Raw genomic sequence first — 27,704 nt, forward strand, 5'->3', positions numbered from 1 at the left:
TCAAATTTTCCACACATACACACACACATGGTAGTTTTCCATTTTTTAATGTTTAAACTTCATTTCAAAAAGCAGGTTTGCTGTTTGCAACCATGACAATTAAAATGTGCTTTAGCACAGCTGTCTAGAACATCTCTACAAGCCAGTCAGACAAATACATGACATTTCAATGAGTAAAAAAGAGCATAAAACTGTAGGTGTAAGAACAAAATGTTAAAATGCCTACACACAATAATAAAAACCATCAATTACATTATCACATAAAATAAGTCAAATGTACAAAAGTTTGCAACAGAGGGGACAAAAGGACAACACAAGATACTTGTTGGAAAACATTTTTGTGCTCTTTGGGCACTTAATTAAACATATCAAAATCATCATCTTCATCAGACTCTGCAAAATATTTCACTTCTTTTCTAGCCCGGCCTGTCCGTGGCTTTGGGGCAGTTTCAGAGGCAAAGCCTGACTGGAAGATTTCCACATCAGAATCCTGGTCAAAAGCAGCCTTCTTGGATTTCTTTAGAAAAGAGAAGACAAATCAGTTGTGATGCTTTGTACATTTGCCATTTTAATATTCAGAATTAAATAAAAACCTCTCTAGCATCCGATTGCTAATGACACCTCAGCCCCCAATACCATATTAGCAAATTATAATAAGAACTTAACTTTTATGTAAAGGAATTCGTGAGGTTCCTTTTACAAAGAGAAGAAAGCATAGATGGAACTGACCTTGCTTGGTGTGGGCTTGGGTGTTTTCTTCCCAGGGTTGTATTCGCCTTCATTTTCTGAACCAGATGCTTTCCTTTTCTTTGCCCCTCTGCCTTTTCCTAGATCAGAGATTATGAGTTAACTCTGTTGCCTTTTTTTTAATAAACTCCCTCAAACTGAAAACCCCTCTAGTGAAGTTACTTTAGTATGTCCACATGTTAAGTTCAAACCCAGTTTACTACTCAAGCTTCTTCACAATAGCAGTATAGTACAGTTTTGTTTTGTTTTTTTTTTCTCAGTTTTAACTTTTCTACTTGTTCCACAGTCACCATTCACCCTGACAGCTCAAGCTGTCAGTTCAAGACAGGGACAAAATTCATGAGATCAGATAACGTCTACACTGAAGCAGAGCTACAAGTCCTTGGTTGATTACACAGCATTAATTCACCATTACTATTTAGTAAATTTACTTTTAACCTCAACCATCAACACTGGGACATCCTTTACGGACTCCTCCAATTACACTGCTTGCTGTGCTGTGTTGTGAGGACTCAGAGGACTGAGATACCAAAAAATGGTCATAAAAAACCAGAAAGTACTACTTACTGCAATTACTACCAGAATTTTACTGGCTTGGAAGGCGTTGAGATCAAAGAAAAGGAGTAGTATCCAATAGAATGGAAGACAGTGTGTAGGGGGTGCAGCTATTAAATAAATGCATTCCCAGCAGTGAAGGTCAGATAAAATGTCCACACGTGGTTTGCCAAGAAGTCAATACACTGTATTTGTCACAGGAAAGGCTGAGTAATCTACCAGTGATCAATGTACTCATAATTTACCACAATTATTGTGGTTCTTACAATAATTGTGAGCCCTGTGCTCCTGAGAGCCCAGGTGTGACTCCTACCTTTGGGTGCTGCCGTCTTCTTTGGAATGCCAAATTCTGAATCCGAATCAGAGTTCACAGTTTCCACCTTCTTGGCCTTGGGAGCTCTTTTAGGCTTAGGGGGCGCATCTAGTTTTGCTGTTGGAAGTTAAAAGATACTAAATAAATTCACAAATTGGTTGGACATATTAAATTGTATAGATACTCCAATTAAAGCACAAATGGCAGACATTAAAACAAGATGAGTGATTTCTGCACTTGGGGAAAACATACTTCAGCTTTTATGCTGGAACTGTGTGGAATAAACAGGAGGTTTCCTGTGTCCTGCTCTGAGAAGGACTGGTGCACCCAGTACTATTCCAGGGTCCTTGGTTGAATACTGTTTCATCTTTTTGAGTACAAAACAGGTTACTAGTAGCTAAAGCAGCAACAGAAGTCTTCCAAGTTGGATACTCTGACCATGTCTGGATACATTACAGTGTTTACAAATCCAGCTCTTCTGACATTTTTGCCTTCAGGGTGGTATGACAGTGGACAGCTTTCCCTGGGATTACTGCAAGAGTTTGGGAGGCAGTGCTTCTGTCAACACTGACATTGCTTCCTGTCAATCTCAGTGAAAAGGAACTTTGGAAAATGCTGAAAGGAGAGGAAGGAAACTGCATTTCTGCATTTCCTGGAGCATTTCTGTATTCCTGGAGAATTTCAATTAGTGTTACACAACTAATCTGGCTATCTTTAAAAGATGGTCATTGGAATGTTCCCACAGTGGGTGTCAAGGGATCAAATCATGGAACCATTTAGGTCAGAGAAGACCCTTAAGATCACCAGATCATGTGTTCTGTAGGCTTACAGATGAGTGAGTCTTGCAGAAACCTCAGATACACACCTGACCTACCCTCTGTCAGCCATAGATTCCTCAGACACATGTACAAACACTCCAGATACCAGGAATGTGGACATTTGTGAGAACTCGAATTTCATTTATGGGATCATAAGGGGAATGTGTCTCGAGTACAATAGAGTGTCTCCACAAGCATTTTAGTTATGATGCCTTGAACTGCAGAAAGAGAGGTACAACACACTGCCAGAGACAGTGGATTTGCTCTTCCATGGAAACAGAGCCTGGTATCACTGGGTAACTCCTGTGAAGTCTGTCCAAGGCACAGAAAACTTCCTAGCTGTTACCTGGTAGCTAATGGAATAGTCCAGAACACTGACTTCCCTCTGGACTAAATATAGGGGGATTCTCATCCGCTACTTTAATTTACACCTCTAATGGCTGCACAAGTGTGAAGGATCTCTTGACAAGCAGCTTGATGGCAAATCAGCTCAGGCAAGCTCTCCACTCGGTAGCATGACAGGCAACAGAGTGTGCAGCACAATCAATGTGCACAGGCTCTCAAGAAGCCCAAGTTTTTGGCAGGAAGTCCAGGTATGGTATCAGTCCCGCAGGTGATGCAAAAAGTACATCTCACTGCTAGAATCTCAGCTGCTAGGCTGTTCAAAGCAGTTCAAGCTGAGCAGCTGCTTATCAAGAGTTAGCCTACTTTTCAAGTTTCCCTTAGGCTTTACTATAAAGCCCTAAAACCACAGACAGCTCAAATAGTCACAGAAAAGTTCAGCAGTCTCTTGATCTTCTGTAGTGAACAGCAGAGTTCAAGAGATTTCATGCCAAATTGATTCGAGTCTGAAGTCACAGAAAATCAAACTCTGGAACAATTGTTTCAGCCACACACAGTAAGCACTCCCAGTGTGAGGGTGAGTGGGTGGAATATTACATTTCCAGAAAATGGGTTCTAAGGAGGCTGCTGCCAAGTCCATGAAGATGGACTTAGAATCAAAGAGACTATGAAAAGGGTAACCAGATGACCAATGAGCTAAACCTGCTGGGTTATCACTGAACTGTCCAGCTATGATGATGAAAGTGTGGTCATGTCTGATCTGGGCAGAAAAGAAGAGATGAAAACTGGTGAAAGCAACCTGTAATGTTGCCATGCACTGAGAAGGAGAGTGCCTGTAAGGCTAGCTACTCTGAAGGCAAAAATTTAACTCTTGCTTGAAAGAGAGCCTATTTATACCTATTCTCTGTGTGTGTACAGGTTAATCAGAAACTCAGAAACAGATCACAGCTGTATTTTAAGGTTTCAAGTTAGGCTAATGACAATTCACTTACATCCAGACCTCAAAAACAGCGAGGGAGAAAGATTGAATGTTAAATTGCATCCATGCCTGGCTACTGCATACAGAGTTCACTCTTCCATTTGCTGCAGTACAGAAATTCAATATAAAAGACTACTCTATTAGAGATCAGCTATTTCTTTATGCAATCTTTATTTACTGTACTACAGGACTCTACCAACAACTGGAAGTGTTTGAGAAGTATTCAGGCATTCACTGATTCAAACTGTTAAGAAATTAGAATTGACACAATGCATCAAGAAATAGATTAGAAATAGGGAGGCAATGGGGGAAAGGGTGAAAAGATGCTGCAGTTCACTGGTGGCTAATATAGAAAACAAGATTTTTTTTTTCTCATTTTTAAGAGAGTAAGTTAACTATTATGACTGGCTGCTTTCCTGTCAATCTCCTTGAAGTACCTTTTTACTGAAGAATTAATATATTAAGCTCAGCTGCAAGTTGGTCAAAATAAGTTTTAAAAAACAAAGGCCCCAGCATCACATGGAAAAAATGCTTCAAGATGACAGTTCTAAAAGCTGACTAATAACTGAAAGAACTTATACCTCTGAAGTCTGAGGAGAGTCTCTCATCCTCTGTTACAAGAGGAAAAAGTGATAAGACTTCTATGCTGGTTTTGGCTGGGACAGTTCATCTTCTTCATTGTAGGTGGTATGATACTGTGTTTTGTATTTGGGCTGGAGATGATGTTGACTATGCAGGGATATTTTGTTGCTGCTGACACAGAGTCAAGGCCTTTTCTGCTTCTCACACCATCACACCAGCGAGGGGCTAGGGGTGCACAAGGAGCTGTGAGGAGACAGTCTAGACAGCTGCTTCCCACTGACCCAAGGGATATTCCACACCTCCTGGTGTCACGCTCCACTTATCCCCTCAAGCTAAAAACCTCCCATTAGTTAAACTAATTGAAGGCTGAACACCACCTCCGGATGTGGAAGGCATGAAGTTCAGACACCACAAAGTAGCCAGTGGAAAGAAACAAACGAATATTATTAAGGAGATGGAGAAATTTCATACCCTCTTGCTGAATTTCAATGAGTTCAAATACCCTATTGCTGAATTTCACAGAGCTCAAAATAAATGAAAGCAGTTCCCATTTTGGAGACTGAAGAGACAATGCAAAGGTGAAGAAGATGACTTTCAAATAAAAGGATTGGTGTCCGGGCCAATTCTATACGTACCCTTTTTAGCAGCTACTGTTTTACTTGGAATTTTCTCTGTTTGTTTTGGGGCAAAAGATGATGAGAAAACAGGAGCAGAATCCTCATCGTCACTGTCCAATTTTGTTGTATCTACAATCAGAGAGTAAGTTTAGAATAAGATCCATTCATGACATATATTGATTACATCAATATTAATTACAGTAAAAATTAATCTCAAGTAAGTGCTTGTGATGCTACAGCTATGGATGTACTGTGACTTCCTCACCTATGATACAAGCTTTGTTCCTCTAAAGAACAAAACTTCCTTCACTTTTCCCCTTTTTAAGAGGGAGAATGTAGACATCCTTCCCCTATAACTGCTCTGCGAAGTTTGTGTGTACCACTCCCCAAAATATCCCATTATTAGTTGCTTTAAAATTAAACAGAACTGTGAAAACAATCTCACCATCATCCGTCTTCTGAGAGTAAGATGGAAAAGAGAAGATGTTCCCAAAATCTTGATTTTTCTTGGCTTGAGATGTTTTTCTACTTACAAGTGAAAAAAAAAAAAAAAAAGGGAATTATATGAGTTACGTCAAGCACATACTGAAGTACATGGACATCATAATATCCATACAAAATTTAAATCCTGTTTTAACATTTCCAGCATTTTTGTATCTGCTTGAAGTCAAGAACTCCAGGCATTTAAAATTAACAGAATTACATTTTTTTTCAATAGTTCTCTACACCAGACTGGCACAAGACAGAAAACAGAACCTTTAAAACCATAGTTTAACAGATGATATTACAGACAGTGTATCATAACTATTTTTATATGTTATTACATTATTCTTTTAAATCATGAGTCACCCCTGCATAGGTCAGTTGCAAGGCTGAGATAACATACACTTGAATTCCTTCACATTTTATTTTTCATGGTGCATGTAGAGCAATAACAGGCTGATGTTTCTCATTTTTGTTCAGACACTTATGCATTGAAAAAATTATCAATAAAGAAATCCTCCTGAGTTACAGTACTTACTCTGGAGATGGCTTTGATTTGACTGGGGAGAAGTCATACTCATCTTTTTCTAAACTGTCTGAGGGAACAAATTCATCCTCTCTGTCATTTGTAACTGGAGAGGCTTTTACTTTGAGCTCATCCAAATCGTTGTTATTGTTGGCATCATCATCATCGTCGGCATCATCTTCTTCTTCTGAGAAGTCAAAAGTGTACTTGGGCCTCTCAGCTGAGAAAATCACACATGTACACAATTCAGGAGAGTTGTTTATGTTATATAATACAGAAAATATACAAATCAAAGTGCAAGTCAGTTAACAATCCCTGCCTCAGAGTACACAAAACAAAAGAGTGGTGGATAATAATTTTGTTTCATGAAAGAATAAAGGGTTGAAAAGAATAAAAAATAATTGAGATGTTAGCAAACATCCAGTATCTCTTGTGGCTTGCCCAGACACCTTCAGCTAAGGGTATTATGGAGACATTGTGCATCAGTACTTTTAAGGAATGAGAATCCTTCACTTAAAATTGAAGCTTTCTTGAATCCACCATTTGAACATTCTTCCTAATTTTCCAGAAACTCTGTGGGGGTTTTTTAAACCATCACATACTTATATATTTTCCAAACTTTCAGTCTTTGTTTTCATGGAGTGTTTAGAATTTTTTTGATAATTTTTTACTTGCCTTTTCGGTTTTATTTGGCAGTATAATTGTATCAGAGTAAATTTTTTGATTGTAAGGATATTGTCTTGTCTGTTTCTTCCATAATTCACTAGTTCAGTGAATAATTTCTATTCTAGTGTTTAAAATAGGGGACAAGATTTCTGATCCAAATTACAAAATCTTTCATAAGAAATTCCTGATCTTGACATTAAGAGTATTCTTCACACAGTGAAGAAAATGTAATGCAAGTTACCTGTAGGCAGTAAAGTCCTAAAGGAAATCACATGGTCAAAGGAAAATGTGGGTTTGTAGTTGAAACTCTCAGTCATAATACACAATTCACAAAATCTTGCGTACCTGCAGCTCTCCTAAGCAGAGAGTCTCTTGGAATAATCACAGGCTCATTTTCTTCTAAATCACTTTCAGACTTGGATTCATCATCTGACCATGGGTTTCGTTTCTTCACTTTTTTTGCACTGGATTTTGTAGATGATGGTGTCCTTCTTACCCTGGCACCTGCCAAAAGTATTTACTACAGTCAGGTTAAAAAAATACTTTAATCTTTTCTAATTGTTTACAAATTTAGCATAAATTTTCATCTAAAGAAGTTCTCCTTTAAACACAGTAAATTTTCTTCTCCTCCAAACGTTGTAAATGTTCTTCTCCTCCCTGAAGGAACATTTAACATGAAATTATTCCACACAGAACCTGACCGGCTGCTGCCAAAGAAATTTGTTTTGTAACTGAAAAACAAAGTCTCTAATTTTAAGTTTTGCCATCAAACTTGTGTTTCTTTAAAGGCTGCTAGAGTTTTCCAGGGAAAGAATGTGCAGTTTTCCATTATTCAGGGAACATGATCAGAAACAGTTATTGGACAAATACAACAAACATGGGAAGCAGAGGATATCCTATTGTGGGGAGGGGGTAAAAATGTGGTCAGTCAATTGCAGGGCAAGCTCAGGGCAAGCCCTGGATCAACAGTGGTTGTGGGAGATTTGAGCTGCACATAGACAAGTCAGTCATAACTGCACTCAGTGAATCTACTCAGGTTGGATAATCCCCTTAGTAATTAAAACCAGATCTTATCTCAGAATAATTATTTGTGTAACCACTTTTTTTCCCTTCTTCTGAAAAAATAAACCCCCTCATACTTAAACCTTCTCTTCTGTCTCCAGCTTTCTTTTTTTGTTGCTGCCTCCCTGTTACTGTGTATTTCTCAAACAGCAATAATTAATTCCCACTAGCAGAGGAAATGGGGAACTGAACATTGGTCATCTGCCAAGCCATAGCACCCACAACTTTCTGAAAGTTGGAATGACTGAATATGTCAATAGAAAAATACATTTATTTAATCAAGTTCTAAAATCTATACCATTACTCAGACTGAGGGGCTGAAGGTGACTGCCCTGTCCTTCAACATCAAAGAGCACACAAACTAGACATTTCAGTTTGCAAGGAATTACACTCATGATGTAAAAATAATCTATTTTTCTATAGACAAATTTGAAGATTAGACCCCTGCCCCCAAAATTCAAATGTAGAAAATGTAAGATCCATCACCCCCAGGAAAGTAGCTTACACAAAGAAATTTCAGAGTACTTTCAAATATTTCATTTTAGGGAAGAAAACCAGATGAAGTTGTGATTATTGTGCTGTTATTTCCCGTCTCACACTGTGTTAAAAATGTATTTCATGCCCAGTAAATATTCAACTAAGGTGAACTGTGGCTGTGCAAGGGTCTTACCAGGCTCCTTTTTCTCTCTCTTGGGTTTAGGGGTTTTAGCTGCTGCAGCTGATGCATTCAGTGAGTCATCCCCACCACCCTCAGCTGGCACACCACCAAACTCTTCATCAAATTCCATTTTTATTGCTAGAGAATCAGTTTCACCCTAAAATTACAAAATAAAATAATTTACAAGATTTCAAGATTTCTATTTCAAGATTGAACTGGAACAGTTTTGCAGATGTTAATAAATGAATGTATACTAAGTATATAGACATTTGTTGAATAGTCTTGGAAAGAAGTTATCTCAATAAAAACACCTGAACAATAAGCAGTCTTAAGAGGTTTGCAAATGTAAAAGAAATCCAGTACAAATTTCTTATGCTTTAGGTCAGCAAAACAGTGCAAATACAGCACCAGTGACGATCTGGCAATTTGGATTTATGTTACTGAAATAGAAAAATACCACAGTTAAATAATAAATAATTTAACTGTAGCAGTCATTTTGGTTTACCTTTTTCTTTTTCAGCAATTTCCTGCTGGCATCAGCTTTCATGGCAGATGTAATCTGTGGAACTATTCTTCTGCCAAATGGTGATGGCATGGTCTCTTCCAGCTGGAGTTTCTTCATCTTGGGTTTCCCAACTTTGCCTTTTATTGGTTTGCCAACCATGCCAGCCAGAATGTCTTCTCTTTCCTGTGCTTCTACTTTCTAACAAACAAGGGGAGCCAGGAGGGGGGACACACATTATTTTTTAATGAGGACAAAGTGGAACATGATGATTACTTAAGATTCAGCTCCTTTTTACATGGAGCATAAGGCTCCCCTTAATTCTCACTTGAATTGGAACACAATTTTTAGTTCTGGAACAGCGTCCACTTAATCTTGGTAAATTCACTACCCTGTAGAGCTAAAAACTACACTTTTATTCAAGGATAAAGTCAAACTTTTGGATGCTGTTACACTGAAAAATCTTTCTTCTATCAAGTTTCTATTTCGCAAGTATGTGTCTGGTTCTGTTGTAAATTTCCATTATTTCAGCCTTTAATTTACACATTTAGTTTTGAAGTGTGTCACTTCAAAAGATTGCACCAGCCCTTTTCAGACAACATGGAAAACTGAGGTTCAGCAGGTTATTCACCAAAGGGACTTGATCTTTTTTCCAGAATTACAGATAAGGCAAACTAAGGACCCTTCAGTCCTTATGGTCTACACACTTCATTCCTGAATGTACATGTTTGAATTTGGTAATACTTGCTGCCTTACAAAAAATTAGATCATGTAGAACTGTAATTTTTACCATTACCAGTTACTACTCACAGGTTTTTGTGTCATTTGAAAACTAACTTTCTCCTGGTTATTTTCCTTTTAATATCACTGACTTGGAAAAAAAGGGTAGATGCATGAAACAATCCCTGAGAACACAGATATCCAATACTGATTTCCCAGTTACCATTATATTGTGAAATGTATTTACTTTTGATTAAAAATGTAGTATTTGCTAATTATTTTTCTTAAATTTTAATATTTTTATTAGTTAGCATTTTAAATTAAATTAATATGAATTTCATTATTTAGAAATATATATAAAGTAAAACATACTTCAAGCTCTTCAACAAAGGCTGCTAGATCTTCTTTCCAGAGGTCTGAAGGAGATTTCCTTTTAAGATCATTTAGTTCTCTCTCCTAAAACATGGAAGTAGTACAGAGAATGTAAGTACAACTGAAGTAAATGCCACTGAACACTGAACATTCCCCAGAGGAACATCAGCGATTACTGTGCCATTTCAGAACAAGCCTTCCAGGTGTACCAACCTTGGAATCTCTCTGCTTGATCAACTCTTCCACCTTCTCTTTTGTGAGTGACCACAGGGACATGTTCAAAATGTAGTTGAAGTCAGGGCCAGAGGCTGGACCAGAAGCAGAGGAAGCATCATCATTTGCATTCTGAGAGTCTTCCTCTTCTGCTGCCTGAGGTGAAATATTCCCAATTACAAGTATTAGTGATCTTAGCTCCATGCCTGATCTGTGACACTGCTCCAAAGCACCACCACAGAGTAGCAAGGTGCGCCCTCACAGATTCAATCACCTGAACATTTTCTGGACCTTTCCAAAAGGCCATGTTCCTGTGACCTTCTAGAGCTGATTATTTAATAATTTGATTTAAGAAAACAAATTGAACCTGTGCTAGAACCTTGTATACTGCTGGCTGCAGATATTGGTTCTGCCCCATTTGTCTCTCAGGGCTGAGACCTTTGCCCTTTGGGTACTCATGGATATCTGTTCCTTTAGAAAATCAGCACAGTCCTTTGAAAAACAGCTGGTATCAAAGCCCCAAATGTGCAAACTGGGACTTGAAAGTAGATCAAAATTTCTCTAAATAACAGTTTTGTTTTAAAATAGAAATCATTCCACAGAGTTAAAATACAATATTAAAAATACAAAACAAATGTGAAATTAAATAAAATAGCTAAAACAGTGGCAAAGACACAGAAAAAGGGTGGGTGACAGAAATTCAAAGCTGCTTTTCAAAGAAGTTCCATCTGACCACAATAATGCCCAAAGTAATGTAACTTTGAAATTAAACTCATCACATGTCCCTTTCGGAACAATAAAAACTGGTTGGTTTTAAAAAAAGCATAAACAAATATAGGTCAAAGTCACTAACAAATTTACTACGATAAATTTAAAAGTCATAGCTTTATAATATCCATGTTTCTTTACAGGAAAGCAATTAATAAGTTATGTAGAAATAATTACATTTAGCAATTAGTTGTATGTGTGGGGTAACTGATGCAGCACTTTCTGCATCAGCCAGTCAGAAATCACGTTGCCAGTTTTGATTTGAGTACATTAAGAAATTCAGTCCTCTGCAATCTCATGTTTCAGACTTGTACTACCTAGTTTTCTTCTAAGCATTATCAGTATTACGTGACTTTATTTTTGTGTAAGTTTAATGTGGGTTTTTTTTTTAATGGAAGCCAATAAGGAGTAATGAATAATGTTTTTAAAGTGCTATGTGTGTGTTATAAATTAAGTTAGACTACTAGAAAACAAGCAATATCATTTGTAACAGTAGCAACACCAACTATATCTAGATTATTACCTTTTCCTGTGCTTCTTTCCAGGCTTTTACTGGATCAGATTCATAACCTCTCTGGACCAACATCTGAATCAAATCTCTTTTTGATCTGTTCTCTACAAGATACACACAAACACAGAGGAGGGGAGAAAAAAAAAAAGAAGGAAAGTCGTGAAAATCTTGCATGCAAGTATTTTCTACTATACTTAAATAATTTCCAGATCTTCCTCCACTTCCTCCACTGTTAATAATTCTAACTTCTGTTTACTCACCAATGGTAATTTTTCCTTGTATCTTCTCCAGGATGAAACGAGCTTGGTTGTTCAGCTTGGTGGACTCTGCACCCAGCATTCCCACAAGCCATTCCTTGCGCAGGCTGTAATAATGTAACCGCAGATCAAAGAACTCCTTCAAGATGTCCTGCACAGTTTCGTACTTCTTTAAGCACCCCATGTGATCAAACAGCACCTAGAAAATACATGATAGACTTGAGAGAGGCTGCATAACTCCAACTTTGTTAGCCCTTGTGTAAGTGTTCAGTTCTACTGCACGTATAAAAGCACCGTGAAAAAAGTGGTATTTTGAGGAGTGTGAACTCAAACCTCATTTGGAGCTACAGAGCACAGAGCTGGATGGTCTTTATTTTTATCCAAAAGTAGATTTAGGATGACATTTATGGCAGTACAATCAAACAAAAAGACAGCTATATAGAGAAATATGCCTGAATTCACTTGAATGACTAATTTTATCTACATAATAAATCACAAGTTCAGCAGCAAGTGATGATTCACAACTATTTAATATAACAGTTGCAAAGCTTAATAATCCTTAATAATCTTTCAATTCAGCTGTGAAATCTGTCGCTTTTCAGCTGTGAAAACTACCATCCTTCAAGTTCAAGCACAAAGTAAGAAATCATTTTTACTTGATAGGTGGAATCAATCCTGTCTGGCTTCTGACATCTCCAGTTCAGACATTTATAGGTAAACTAGTCACCCTCGGTGCCCTCCATAGTCAACTGAAAGAAACAAACCCCTCCAGGGGATAATTCATCTATCCAAAATAGCTGTCTGGGAGCTGGGGGACAATGGCAAAGCTCACATAACTTTTTAAGATTCTTACACTAGGGTAGATTAATTCCTACACAGGTACAGAAAACAGCCCTTAAAATTTATTATTTATTTTGGCAGACAGAAAATGCAGGAAATCAGCTGCAAAACATTTTCTGTTCCATTCACTGTAATCTGTGAAATGTAAAACTGACAACAGATTCTCACAGTAGTTCCTACAGTTGTTTAAACATATGAGAAATACCATCACCCTGATTTGGTAGATTGGCTTTTCAAGTACAATCTAGAAAATTAGTTAAGCAAGGACTGTTTCCTTTTCCAATTCTATGGTCATCCATTTATTTTTAACCTATTTTCACATAGCTTTTGATGTACACAGCAATAGCAACAATAATGATATTTGTGTTTTGCGATAATATCTGAAAGTAGCATCTGCCATAAATAAACCAGAACTGTTTTTTCATTTTCTGTAAAGACAGGATGTTTGGAAATCTTCACAGAAATTAACTTACATTCAAATCCTTCTCAGAATAGACAGACATGTATATTTATTCATATTCTTAGTAATTTACAGCACTATTATGTCTTCAGCAGCTTAAGAACAGTATTTGCTGTACCTTACCACCTAAAATTGGATTTATGCTGATGGAAACATTGGATCATTTAACTCATATTAGAGGAGTAACAGTCCTGCAGAAAGTGCGATTTTGAAAATGTAATTTGTCTCAAGTTTAACTCAAATCTAATTATAATATGGCAGAAAGTTATTTGTATGATCTACTTTACATTAACCACTTTTGGTTCGCTGCACAGGAAATTTTCAATTACAGGAAGGCAACCACCCCAGGCCTGTCTTATTTGAAAGACTCATCATAAAATGGATTTGCTTATTCATATTGACTTAGTATTGGTCATCATTACAGTTTTCTACTATTGAAACAATTTCAAATACACAATGCACTGTTCAATACCAAGAACCAAAGTATACTACAAAAACATTTGATTTTACAACAAGCAACAGTAGGGATTCTAATAGCCAAACATGAAAAAGTTACCATAGAATTACAAGTAAGACTTGTTTGAAGCTTAAAGACTTTGTGCAATCCAGCAGCTTCTGCCTGTGCAAGCTTTTCTTCTGTCATTTTCACAACAAATTTCACAGTTGTATCAGTATGGTATTCCTTATAGTCAGAAATTAATGCTGGAGTTTTTTCAGTCCCATTCAGCATAGGTTCTAGAACCTGTTCTTTGTACACCTGTTGAAAACAGGGCAGCAAAAAAACAGAACCACTTGAAATGCTTTAAAACTGCAAACCAAATGAACAACATAAACTTCCAAAGCTCTGTGCATTACATCTGAAACCAGTTATAACTTACAGAACCAGTATAACCTGCGAAATGCAGACCAAGAGTAGCACAAACATAAGAGGCAGAAACCAGGACAGAGAAGACTACTGTAAAGTGGATTAAGCAGGAGAAGCAAGTGTTCTCTGTAGCATGGACGGCTGATGGCACAAAGAACCATCTTCTACAAAAGCACACAGGAGAATGAAACCATGTTCCCTTTTGTGTATGTATAATCAGAAATTGTGTTAGAAGTTCATGCAGACATAGGATTAAATAATTTAATGAGGAATTCTTCACTGTTTTTTGTTTATATTAAAATGTATTTCAATGTTACTTACCTGGGTCCAGGTCCTTACAGGAAGCTCTGTAATCTCTACTGTGTTCCTGTCCACCACAAATATTTCACCACTCACTACATACTGATTTTGACCAAGTTCCTGAATGGTTCCTTTGAAGTTTTTGTAATTTGGAAGCTGAAATTGGAAAAACCACCAAAGTGGTAATAATCTTTAAAATAAAATGACAGAATTTTTTTTTTCCATACTCCATACACTTATCACTATATTACCCTAACCCTTCAACAAACCTCTCAGACTCTGAAAATCTGAAGTCATAGGAAAAATACTACAGAAAAAACAGAATATACACATGCAAGTGACAGGACCAATTATCCTACTGTCCAGAGACTAGAAAAATTGTTAAGAAGATGCAGCTGAACCCAGTGAGGTGGTGGGGGTTTTGTTTTGATTCTTTAGTTTGTTTTTTTCTTCTTCTTTTTTAAAGCCCAATTAAGGCATGACAGAAAGCAGATAAAGACCCCACAATAACTTTATAGAAGTGGTGCTACCTCCCCTAACCATTTTTTCATTTTTGCGCTGTTTGGCAAAGATAGTGGAACCCATCCAGGTCAAATTGTAACTAACAGGCTGAAGATTTTTTTAAAATTGGATTGATTTCTTTATCCAGCTTCACACAAACACAAACCAGCATACAGAAAGGAGCTAGATGGAGGCAGAACTGCCTCCTTCAAGCACAGTGAGCTTTAATTGACTGTGAGACTACACAGAAGGCCTAGGAGTGCTAAAGGAAGGGCAATGGATTGCATTAGTTAAAAAAAAAATCTCATTATTCCCAAGAATTTGAAAAAGGAAAGCCACTCTATCTTAAAAATTGATACTGCACACTCAGTGAACTGTGATCTAAATAGGGAAGAAAAGATGTTTCTGATTCTATGGCTTAATAAACACAGCCAAATAGCAATATTCATCAGTTGTAAAATTAAGATTACATCAACTGATTTCATCTCTTGGTCACAGATATTGTGGGTTCACAAAGGTATTCTTCCTGCCCAATTTTTTTCACACCACTTCTGGGACTTCTAAAATTTTGAATAAACAGAAGCTAAGTTGCTGATTTTCTTGAACAGCAGCAATATCTTCTCCTCTGTCTACAGCTATATAAAAGAGAGAACAATTCAGACAAGAGAAAGGAAATGTTAACTTTGGCTGAAGACACTTAAGTAGTACCTTCAAAAAGAAAGAGTGATAAACTTTTTGCTCGACTGCCATGTCACAACTACCCTGTAAGACTTGTAACAGTCAGCAGACTGAACAAACAGTAATCTAAAATAATTGCTAAAAATACAAATAGCAATGTTTTTGATTCAAAGTGAATTTCCCCAGCCTTATCCCAAAGGTCAAGTAGAGCTTCTACATAAAATTACTGGGACAAACCAGCTCTGATGCTCCAATAATTAGAGAAGTTCTAGACAGACAGGAATTGATTTTGAAAGTACACACATAAAAAATGCCAATATATACTATTATTTTTACCATTGGGTGGGGATCTAGGCCATCCAGCATTCGTCTGACATTGTTTACAATCTCTCTGGTATCATAGTTTGGAAGTTTGCATGCCCAGCCAGTGCCAATTCCTTCAGCTCCATTTACTAAGACCATGGGAATGATGGGAATATACCATTCAGGCTCTACACGTTGGTTGTCATCATACAGGAATTTAAGCAAGTTGTCATCCACTGATGGAAAAAGTAGCCTTGCTAGAGGGCTTTAAAAAGAAAAAAAAAGAAAACCATTTAACCTCAAGTCCAGTAAGTGAAGAACATTTTGCTTTAACAGCCCTTGGGCCCAGATATGATCTGTTTCAGATTTTTCTCACATCTTTCTCTCTCTTTGCCATTCTGAAGCTGAAAATCCAATGTACACACTTCCTGAGATAACAAAGTTCTTCCCAATGGAATAGTGTGTTCATAATAGATGAAGTTTGTTTCCTTCACAGAAACACATGTACCTCGTACACTAGCAATCTAGCATCTACAAAATATCATTCTTTGAAGCTTTCAGAACACACAGCTCAGTGTGACATTGGGGCACCCAGTAATAAAGCAACACAGCATCCAAATAGTTTCAAAATTTCCTTGCTTAACTGTAGGAGTAGCAAAATGTTACGGATGCTCAAAACCACACTTAAGAGATACAAAGCAAAATAGGAGCTTCTATCAAAATATTTAAAACTTTCTCCATTTCTCTCCCCCACCCCCCTAAAAAAGGAGTGTTGTGAAAGGATGAGTTTCATAAGAAGGCTATTTAAAAGTATGCATTTAGCTTGACATGAATAGTTAGTTTACCTTAACATGGTGAAAATATAGCGAGGGCTGGCAGCATCCTTTCCACCATGAAGCCTGGTGCCGAACTGACCAATAGGTTGTAACAGATTCACATTGTTACTTCCAACAAAGTTCTGAGCCAAGTTGACTATAGTCATCATTAATGCTTGCTGCAAGAAAATACATATTCATAGTAAGAAGTATGAGACAGTCTATCCTCATCAGCCAGCAAAACCTATTTTTAATGGCCCAAAATTGTGTGACTAACCTGAATTAAATCTTTAATAAAGCAGTCTCCCTGAGAAAGGACTGTTGTAACCTATTACAAGGGCTGCTGGGAATATGTATTATATGCTTATGAAAACCCCTGAGCTTCTCAATTTCTTCTAAAGCACTTCTCTGGGGAAGTAAAGGGATGTAAACTGACCACACTTGCATGCACAAACCACTACTCATGGCTTCTAAAGGGAGAAGAGAAGGGATGGATCAGTGGTTAATATAGCCACTCTTGATAACATTTCAGATAAATATAAACAAAATAGGAGCTAGAAAAAAATCTTTGTACTGACACTGCAGTAAGTTTCTGAAGAACAGAGTCTCGGCTTCTTTCCTTAAAATACTGCGTTTCTTGTTTCAGACAAAAATTGTCCTAGAACACAGTTCCCACATTCCTATGATTTTAGAATCTAGGAGTTGTTTAGGTAATTAGTTATCTACTATTTTGCCACAACCCACACGTATTTGGGATAACGCTGAGCACTAACACCTGTAAATAAAGAAAATATGCTGTCTTATCAAGCTACATAACAGTTTGGTTCATGTTCTTTAAATGTACACCTGTGATTGGTAGAATTACAGTCAATAGTTTGCAATTTTAATAGCAGAAACATTTTACATAGGCTAAAAGTCCTCACAACTTCACCATCCTCCGTACTCACCTCCCCATGGTGATAAGCTGACATTTCAGCCACAGAACCAGCCAGCTGAGCAACCTTTACTTCACGTTTATCATTTCTCTTAAAGCAAGTGAACAGAACCTTGCGTTGCCCTGGTTTCAGACCTATTAAGAAGAACATCCTATATTCAACACATACACAAGCAAATGTTTTCAAGTGATAAACTTGTTTTGCCTTATTATAATTTCTAATCTCTCAAAAGAAGTCTAAACATTACATAGAAGCAAATTCACACTGAAATATTAACAAACTAATAAATATATCATTTTTTAAGTAATTAAAAATATTTTACCAAACTCAAAAAATTACCAAAAAAGTGGAAACACCTTTTCAGCCAATTATACAGTATTTAATATATCATTCTAATAAACTGCACCTTGATCCTAAATATGCAACTTCCACAAGTCAAGAATTCTCTCCATTCTACTCAGCAAAATCTTTTTCCTAAGAATATCAGCACAAATTCAGCAATGACAGCTATAACTGCAGCTTATATGCATTTCACAGAACTCTGAAATTTTACTTCTTGTGTGAAATTCTCAAATACGTATTAAAATTGACTACAAAAAAATGTTATCCTCTTGGGATCTTTTAAAGTTTTAAGAAAGAAGCCAATCTCTGCTCTTCTGATCTGATCTTCTGAAAATGTTTATTTCCATTGCTTAGGCACACTTTATGAACAACAGCTGTGTGGAAGGGATTGCATTATATTTCTTATTATCCAGAACTTGATAACCAGTTCTAGATCATGCTTATTGAGCCATTCAATGTTTTAATTCACATACATTTCTAAAATGCACTAAAATATTGTTTAATGTTACCATTAGTACAGTGGGTCAAACATAGAGCAAAAGCTGGAAGGAAGACAAAAAAAAAAAAAAAAGAGAGAGACTGACTTCAATTTCCATTTCATCATTTCATTCAAATATGTAATATCCAATTTTTTTACAATGGCTCTGCATCACGTTTTTCTTCCAGCACTCTATGGAATACAACAGACTTAAAGTACTTTCTTTAAAAGAAGAATCACCAAGCAGCAAGAATTTTAACTACCAGCTGTGAAGAGATAGTCAAAATTCTTCCTCTTCATTATTTTTTCAGAGATTTGCCACCAGGCTAGCCTGTCATATATCACCTGATGATGCTAAAGGACATAAACCATTGCTAGAGCACTACACCTGCTGCACAATTCATATATCCATACCCAGAATGCAGAATTACAGCCAAAGTTGGCAGAAACACTCATAAGAATTATATATAATATTTGTAGTATTATATATACACCTACATTGTTACATATATACATAAGACATACACAAATATACGAATAACTATGTTCCCTTCTTATTTTCTTATATTTCTGTAGAAACAGTCCACTGCAAGTTCATTCTTAAATATTTAAGGTTTCAGCAAAATCATTCTGCTGTTTCTGAGAAGGCAGTCTGGGTACATTATGTTGTAAAAGGAGCAATGATCTCTTGAATCACACAGCTCTGTAAGTACCCAGGTATGGGAGGAAGTAAGTGTGGAGAAGCTGAATCAGAGACTGACATCCTTTGGTTCCTTAGGTGGGAATCTGCATACCTAACTCAGTTTCGTTCTGTATCAAAGCTAGGGATCCATTTTACCTGGAAGCTACTGCCCCTACCCCCCGAACGATCCCTCTTTCATCCAAAACACAAAAAGCTCTTGCTTTTTATAATACCTTGGTATAAGTCTGTAGTGTTAAGAAGTCTGCCCAGCTCCACTATAAAATGTACTGAGAACTGGAGATAAATGCACTTCACGGCTCCCCGAAGTCTCAAGGCCTTTTTCCTGATCATAGTAAGCTTGTGCACACAGACAATGACATGGGCAGAAATTCCTGCTCACGCTGCCTGCAGACAGTTTTACAAATGAAGCTGTAGTGCAGTAAAAAATGCTCCTTTTAATGTACATGCTACTGCAAGGGGAGGGTTAGTAAACCTGACTGACAGGAGCCTAGCAAGATTACAGGTCAATAAACACTACAGCACTGCCTGTGGTACAAGACTGAGGGGAGAAAACATTTGCATCTTCATCTGCACTCAGCTGCTGACTTGAATGTTAATTATTATAAGCACTTAAGAGACTTGCTTTCTCTGATAGTATGAGCAAAAACAAAGCGCTTGTAGGGCCTAGGGAATAGATCTGGTTAAGTAAAAAGCCTGCACAGCAACAGCTTCAACTTCCTTACAGAAGAAACATGGCAATTCCTCAGCACATAAATCACTAAATTGTTCAGGCTGGAAGGGACCACAGCGGTTCATCTGGTCCATCCTCCCCAGGCAGGATCATCCTAGAGCACCTTGCACAGGATATGGTGTCTCTCTCAAATATCTCCACTGAGGGAGACTCCACACCCTCTCTGGGAAATCTGTTCCAGTGGGTGGTCACTGAACACTGAAGAAGTTCTTCCTCATGTTCAGGTGGAACTTCCTGTTCATCAGTGTCTGTCCACTGCCTCTTGTCCTATTGTTTGGCTTCATTGAGAAGATCCTGGCTCCATCCTCTCGACACCTCCCCTTTAGATACTTATACACATTGATAAGGTCCCCTCTCAATCACCTCTTGAGACTGAACAGGCCCAGCTCCCTCAGCCTTTCCTCTTAAGAGAGATGCTCCAGACCCTTAATCAACTTCACAACTGGACCCACTCCAGGAGTTCCACGTCTCTCTTGTACTGAGGAGCCCAGAACTGGACACAGCAGATGTGGCCTCACCAGGGCTGCACCCCTCTTGATCCTCTGGCACCGCTCTTCCTAAAGCACCCGGGATACCACTGATATACAAAATAACAAACATATGCATGGAAGCTCTTATATTCTCTACTTGAATGCATTGATTCCAGTGCAGATCACAGCTCTAAAAACCATCAATAAATAGAAATATTCCAAAAAATCATAATGAATTATCAGCTTACCATCAACAAGGGAAGGGATAGATCTCTCGTTGTCTGAATTTGAGAAAAGGATCAACTCCTTGTTAATGAAATCATTGTAAGTCAAATGTTTTGTTGCTGTACCATATAAAAATTGCTGGAAAAAAACCACATACATTATTCATTCAATACAAAAGCTACATTCCATTTAAATCTCACCTGGCAGATTTATTGCTATTATCTAGGACTAACCTCAGGAAGGCCATGTAGTCGACGCTGTCGCCTGTCTTCCATGAAATTTGTTAACCATTCTTTTCGGTCATCAATCTTCTTCTTACTGAAGGCCTGGAAAGATTCCAAGTACACTAAAGTATCAGTATATAAATGTCTGTGCAAATGTGTGTTACTTCAGTCAGAATTTTAAGTATATTGCACTTTCTGATCAAGTATTCAATAAGGCTTATTTGGACAAGCTAATCCATATACCTAATGTTTACATTTAAGGAGCAGTACCAGCACATGACTTCTCAGACGTTTTTGCACAAGTTTTTTTGAAATGACAGATCTTTCACTGTTTGCAATTTAAATTTATATTGCTTTCCTGAAATCTGCACACATTTAGACAAATCTTATCATTCTTCTTCCCTTCTTCACATCAGAATTGTGCTTTGACACACAGGTTTGAAGGTCTTTCCCCACACAGCTTAAAGGTTGGGCTCATAATTTAGACCAAGCTGTAACCAGCTCTCATCAAAACAATCAAGTGAAGGTATTAAAAAAATCCCACTCTTGTCCTGTCCATGCCCTCTTTGCTCTGTCAATAACTTGCAGCTATTCCTGACTGGCCATCCCTAGTCCTCTTATGAAAATTGACAACCTGACACTGCTCAAAAAGCCTAAGCCAGAGTTTGGGCCAGCTGACTGACAGCATCAGCTTTCATGATGACAAGGCACCACTTTCCAGCAACCACTTATCACTACAAAAGGACACAGGAATGTTCTGACTTTGTAGTGTTACAGAAACAGAGTTCCCCTCCAGTGAGTTTCTTCTCCTAAAAAGAGAAAAAGATATAAAAACTGAATATGTGGTTTAAACAATATTTTGACTACTTTGGGGAAATTCTGTGAGCTGCTGAGGTACTGCTTTTTTTTCTCAGGGAGTAATATATAGAAATCATGTCCTGATTTCAACCACTCTTCTGCATAAGAACACACTCATCAGCACCATCTTTTTCAAAGGACTCTGACTGGAACACTCCAAAAGATCTCAATGATTAGTGTCAATTCCTTGGAGACCAAGATACCACATAATAAATATTAAATGTAACTTAGTTTCTGAGAAAGGACCTAAGCCATATCACTCTGTTCTGCATCAGACTGACTTCCCTTGTGAACAAAGCTTGATAATTCACTGTGCCAGGCATCTTAAAATTTAAGATTAGGCTTTTGTAAAAAACAGGACTAAATTGTCACAATTTTTTCTGGCTCTTTTCAGTTTGTCTATACCTTTTCTAGACTGAAGTGACAAATGACCAAGAGCTGGATCAGCATAAAAATTATTTCAATAGAATAAACACAGAATGAATGGAATGAAGAGCTGTTGTCAAATATTTATTCTTCAATAAACTAAGAAGGGGATTTTTTTTGGTTTCTCCACTTAAAAGAGCTCTTCTAATACTTCATTTACTAGCAAAAGAGCTCTTCAAAATGGTGAAGAAGTTGCTCTGTGAAAGAATTTTTGCTTTCCTAGATTTCAGCTATCAAGAGGTCTGCTGGGACCCATAATCACATACCACCCAGAGGTAAACTTGGGGCTGGGATTCCTGTGATCAGCTGAGGAAATGCAGGTGGAAGTGTAAGTGAAGCTTCTGTACACAGCTCCAGCACTAACTGGTAGTTGCTGAGGTGTAACAGAGGTGAACAGCTTCTTCCCAGACTGACAGAATGCTATTTTATGTAACAGTGAGGATCAGCCATAACTGGTTACATGTATGGAGGTCTGTGTATGGAGGTCTCTTTGCAGAAATAGAGATCAGAATTCTGTTAGTAAAACCACACATACTATTGTAGCCACAGGATAAGAAAAAAGTTGTTTTGTCTAAGATAGGTATTTTCATTTTTTTTTCTCTCCTACCCTTTTTTCTCGCTAATGTCACCTACAATTAAAATAGCAAATTAGAGTAGATAAAAGTTGAAACATTTCTTGAGAAAACAGCTGCATTCCAGACACTTCAGACTTTGTCCTTCCACAAGCTTTCTTTGAAACACAAGTATTTTCCTACACACTATTTACAAAACTTCAAATTCAAATACGTATAGCACGTGCATGAATACATACATGACACACTGACAGACCTTCAATGAATAAACAATATTTATCTGATCTTATTTGCTCAGAAACACAATACAGTCCCCTAAGTAGATGTGAAACATAATTTGTTTGGGCTCTATTGCCCAAACAAATAAAAACGCCTCAGAGTACTTTCTTGTATGTTCTGTCTTTAAAAGCAGTCCTGACTGTAACATTTCTTGATATTCACACCACACAAAATTATCAAATCTAAAAGCAGAAGGTAGAGCTCATTTTGTGGCATGTATTAACCTTATTCCAAAATTGGAAACATTTTCCAAAAGATTCTTTCTCCGCCTAAAGTATTTTTTTCAGTGTCGTGGTTTAATGCAGTTTGGTTTTTAGCTGGGGAGGGAGTCCACGAGTTGTGGAACTGGTTCCCTGTGGGGGCCTTGGCAGCTTCTTCTGGCCTGGTGAAACCAATCAGCTGGCTAGTTTTGAACATTGACACCGTGTTAAACCACTCAACAAAGCTGAACACACCTCCGTGAGAGCCACATTTTAAAATGAACAAGGCCCAGAAAAAGCTCTTTTGCTTCCAACCTTTGAACAGGTAACTGGGCGCTGGCCGGCCTGGCCCTGTGCGGCCCTCGCAGCCTGGCGGGGCCGGGCTGGGCTCTGCTGCGGCGCTGCCCCCTTCATGAGGAAGTCCACCAGACCCCGTCCTGGTGGGGAGGCTGGGGCCACTTCCCAGCAGGGCCCACCGGTCCGTTTTTTTTTTTCTTGCAGCAGCACTGCCGGGCCATGCTGCCAGGGGCCATCCCACCGCTAGGAGCAACCATGTGGCCGGGACCAGCTCCGGGAGTGGTCCCACGGCTGGCGCTGGGGGCGGCCCTGAGGCCAGGAGCAGCCATGTGACCGGGATTGCTCGGCCAAAATCGGTGAGGCCACAGCTATCTCGGTATGGCTCGCAATGAACTTTGCTTAGCCGCTTTGAGCCAGCCATGCTGCGGACAGAAGGACAGAAGCAGCAGCAGCAGCTTTCCTTTTTATGTTTTTTTTGTGCCCCGCATGAAGAGAAGGTGCGGGGTGGCACCAGCAGCCAGTGTGACTCGCACGCGACAAACAGAGAGGTATGGCAAGCGATTTCCCTGATGCAGAGCCTGGATGAGATCAACCTTTCAGCACTGCAGAGCTCTATAAAAACTGTTTCAACTGATAAAGCTTGAGAACAAATAAACCTACGAACACCAATTCTCTCCTGAATCAAGAAAAAGGAAAGGGTGAAGACACGTAAAGAAAACAGCATGGGACACTGAGGTCAGTGAAGAAGGACTCAAATTCTAGATGGGAGGAGACTGAGGAGATGCCTTAGTTTTGAGCTGAAATTCTCTTGTAAGGCTACGGTAAAGATAAAATTGATATATCTGACTGTTTTTTCCCTGTAATTCATGGAATGCACTGGGGGGATGTAGCACTCCAATTACAGATGTGAGCACAAGCACCAGTGTTGAAACAAGCAGCTGTTGCAGTAGCTGTGATCCAATGAGAATCCTGAACAGAGAGAGAAATGAGAGATGAGAAACTTTGCCGCAGAGATGGAAGAAGAAAATCGCTGTTCCCAGAGATAAAAGAAGAGAACTTTTGTTTCTATACTAGAACAGCTAATCCTTATAATTGCACCCCAATAAGCTGAAATGACCCATCGTGGTAGTTGTGGGAAAAAAAATACCAAAACACGGGAGGGACTTCACAATTGCAGATTTCTGGGAGGCTGCTGATTCACTGTGACATTGAAGCCACAAGAGTTTCTTGTGGAGAAATCTCCATGGCATGGCAAGAGAGACTCCTCTCCCTAAGAGAACTGAAAAAAGACTATTTTAGAGGTGGTAAACTGACTGGAAGTCCCAGGTTTTGTCTCTACGTTGCAAGTGGGAAAGAAAAGAGGGCGTGGAAGAAGTGTTCTGAGGGTTTATTCTGATTTTCTTATTTTTCTTTTAATTCTGTTATTAAAGTTTTCTTTGTACCCTTTAAAGTTTCAGCCTGCTTTGCTCTCTTCCTAATCCATATCTTGCAGCAGAAAATGAGTAAATAATTCTAGTGGGTGCACTGGCATTTGGCCAGCACTAGACCCAGTTCATTAATTGGTGCATTGGCCAGGAAATGAATGATTGGCAAACCAAAACCACTACACTTAATTGGTGTTTCCGCCCAGTTTCCAAAACCGCTACATTCAGGTACTCAAAAAAACCAAAACAAGCCCTGTCACGACTTCCTCATGTGCCATTTTCAGCACACAATGAAAAATAAGTCATCATATAGAAGCACTTTTGTGAATTCTTACCAGTGTAATGGCAGCATCATCCTCAGGCCCAGCGTATCGAAACAAGATCCGATGTCTTTCCATGTCTGCAAAATACTCTTTTGCTTCTTTAGCAGTGCTGGTACCCAACCCTGTACAATAAAAAGAAATAGTTACTCAATACTCAAAATTTAAGTTTTATTATTTTATCCCTTTTATTTTCCTGGGAATATTATAAAATCATTATGTAAGATACTATCATGAAAAACTATAATAAAACTTCATAGCACCCATTTATTATTATTTATTCATAGCATTCACATATTTGTTTTTAAACAAACCTTTGTAGTATTTTATCTTCCATGCTTTATGATTTTCCATATGCTTTTTCCACTCATCAAATTCAGGAATACTATAGAATGAAAGTTCTTGCTTATTTTTGCTTGCCTTTGAAAAAACAAACAAACAAAATCAACATTTCTGTTGTGCTGTAAGTAATCCATAAAATCTCAATAACAGAAGCCATACCTTCACAATAGGGGTGATGAATTCCTCAAGAAAACCATGTTTCAACAGTGATGGCCAATTGTGATGAATAAAATTGATCAACAAGCCCTTTATGTGAGATCCATCCTGATCCTGAATCAGAACATAAAAACATGAAGCAATCTTGTATCAGATTTCCCCAAACCACTAAAAAACCTGCTCACTGTCTTGAATACATCAACACAATGTTTGATGGCAAAAAGCATAGAAAGGAACAGTTGGTTTTAATTTGGATTCAAAACTGGACCTGGGTATGAAATAACCACCTGTGAAGGTCATTGTCCCTGAGCTATGAAAAATCTCTTCCAAGCCAAGTACATGGTTGTTGTTCAAGGTTTCTCTGCCTGTGGCATGCTTTTGCTGAGAGTTAGACAGCTCTGCCAGACACCACAGAGTTGAATTTTTGTGGAAAAAAGCCAAACTCAGCCACAGTTCTCATTGGTGGCAAGATGCATGATAGTTCAATAATGAGATTATCCAAAAAAATTACCTACATTCTTGTTTCTATCCGATTTTCTAGCAATACCAACTCATTTATTGTCTACTTTTGTCCTTACTTTCAACATCTTTTTGAATTATCAATACCATGTTTTTATTATTATTTTGACTTCTTGCTATTTTCTGCAGCAAAGTTCAGCTGTACATTTAGAGCAACCAAAACAACACAGATAAATTAATCCCTTAAAGAAACCTCAGAACCTATGAAATTGCAGCAAAACACATTGTAAGAAGCTCTATAGATTAAAACCTGTGAATTTCAGACTTACCTGATCTGTCATGATCATAATTTTTCCGTATCTCAAGCTTTTCAGAGATTCTGGATCTTCATAGCTTTTCTTGTATTGTAATCCAACTATTTTGATGATGTTGTTGATTTCTGCATTTTCCATAATCTGTACAAAAAATGTTATTTTTTGCAGCCAGTGTAAAAAGCAGAGATTCAGAAACATCCCAATCTTGATTTATAGCTATTTTTTCAATGCACCCTGACCTCAACTTCATAAGCTTTTTATTCCCAGCCCTTGAAGCCCTTGCACTTGTAATGATTTCTTCTGTACATGCAAATTCTCAAGACTGCACCACTCTCCTTCTCCACTACAGCCAGAGCACTTCGGATCAGGAAAACTGGGAGAAAACTGAATGTGTAACAAAAAGTCACCTCACAAAGCTGCCTTCTTTTTCCACTGTTTTTATGGGTATCTGCAGCACACCTCTGCAAATTATGAATGGCAGCAGGAGCAATATGATGGGGTAATGCTGCTGACTCAGGTTGTGAGTCCATGAAATCACATGGTAATGGAGAGAATACAAAGTTTTAGGGGCTTTAAGTACTCATGTGAAATGTGAATATGAGTCATAGCAAGATTTTCTTTCACTTGTGAAGAAATGAACTTTATTATCCCAGTACTGCATTGCTACAGTTAATATTCACATGCTTATCCCAGGCTTCAAAATAGCTGTCACTTTATGAAATCTCAGTCACAAAACTTCCATGAAAAAATTAAAATATGAAGATGTAAATCTAGAAATCAAGAGTAAACAGGAGGACATCCATTTGTCAGCAAAAAGGAAAGAAAACTACACACCTGTTTGTGAGAAGCTTCTCGGACATTGAGAATTTTGCCCCTGAGTGGGAAGACTCCGTATCTGTCTCTACCAATAACACCTAGGCCAGAGACAGCTAAAGATTTGGCTGAGTCTCCTTCTGTTAATATCAACGTGCAGTCCAGGGAATGTTTGCCACCTGCAGGCCAGGAAGAAGTAGAGGGAAGGCGAAAAACCAGAAAGCGTAACTCAAATAAAAAGAAATACAGTTGAATTCTTTCTACTCTATAGGTAATTTTTTCTCATCAGTTAATTTAAGTAGGCTGAATTTCTCTTCTTAGGGATGGCCTTCCATACCACTAAAACTGCACAGCAATGAGGATCCTTGCCCTTAGCAGTACACTATGGATTGCTATGGACAAGGAGCAAAATAGGCAAAATAGGATGCATTGGTACATCTTATATATTGGTTCCCACACATCTGCACAAAAAAGACAGATTGCTTCTCTACCTTCACCATTTCAGTTTGCTAGCTGCAAATTTCTTACACACATACATTATGCATGTCTGAGTTACATACAGGAGTCATTTCCCATTCTGCATTTTCACTTTCCTCACATATATTTTAAATAGTAAATTGTTAAATCACATTTTTGTGGTTTTCCCTTTTAATTGTCTATCAGCTAAAGCCAGACAACTGTACA

At 38.0% G+C, this 27,704-nt stretch overlaps 1 protein-coding gene across 2 annotated transcripts in view; it reads right to left on the reverse strand.

Moving 5' to 3' along the window:
• Positions 1-30: 30 nt before the first annotated feature.
• TOP2B (DNA topoisomerase II beta) overlaps positions 31-27,704 on the reverse strand; it is a 61,274-nt gene continuing 33,600 nt past the window's right edge. The window contains exons 12-36 of one of the 2 annotated variants that reach the window (XM_053935168.1): positions 27,042-27,199; positions 26,223-26,348; positions 25,438-25,548; positions 25,251-25,356; positions 24,952-25,061; positions 20,570-20,662; positions 20,360-20,474; positions 17,401-17,522; positions 16,484-16,632; positions 15,672-15,903; positions 14,178-14,312; positions 13,548-13,748; positions 11,695-11,890; positions 11,447-11,538; positions 10,156-10,311; positions 9,943-10,026; positions 8,854-9,051; positions 8,361-8,505; positions 6,974-7,132; positions 5,975-6,182; positions 5,399-5,481; positions 4,972-5,082; positions 1,616-1,732; positions 730-827; positions 31-517 (exon numbers count right to left, since the gene is read on the reverse strand). In XM_053935168.1, the coding sequence (XP_053791143.1) occupies positions 356-517; positions 730-827; positions 1,616-1,732; positions 4,972-5,082; positions 5,399-5,481; positions 5,975-6,182; positions 6,974-7,132; positions 8,361-8,505; positions 8,854-9,051; positions 9,943-10,026; positions 10,156-10,311; positions 11,447-11,538; positions 11,695-11,890; positions 13,548-13,748; positions 14,178-14,312; positions 15,672-15,903; positions 16,484-16,632; positions 17,401-17,522; positions 20,360-20,474; positions 20,570-20,662; positions 24,952-25,061; positions 25,251-25,356; positions 25,438-25,548; positions 26,223-26,348; positions 27,042-27,199 (3,467 nt within the window). In that variant the 3' untranslated portion in view covers positions 31-355. The remainder of the gene's footprint in view (positions 518-729; positions 828-1,615; positions 1,733-4,971; positions 5,083-5,398; positions 5,482-5,974; positions 6,183-6,973; positions 7,133-8,360; positions 8,506-8,853; positions 9,052-9,942; positions 10,027-10,155; positions 10,312-11,446; positions 11,539-11,694; positions 11,891-13,547; positions 13,749-14,177; positions 14,313-15,671; positions 15,904-16,483; positions 16,633-17,400; positions 17,523-20,359; positions 20,475-20,569; positions 20,663-24,951; positions 25,062-25,250; positions 25,357-25,437; positions 25,549-26,222; positions 26,349-27,041; positions 27,200-27,704) is intronic. The other variant, XM_053935169.1, reaches the window with a different exon arrangement.

This window comes from Vidua chalybeata, chromosome 1, assembly GCF_026979565.1.
Source record: "Vidua chalybeata isolate OUT-0048 chromosome 1, bVidCha1 merged haplotype, whole genome shotgun sequence".
Classification (NCBI taxonomy): Eukaryota; Metazoa; Chordata; class Aves; order Passeriformes; family Viduidae; genus Vidua; species Vidua chalybeata.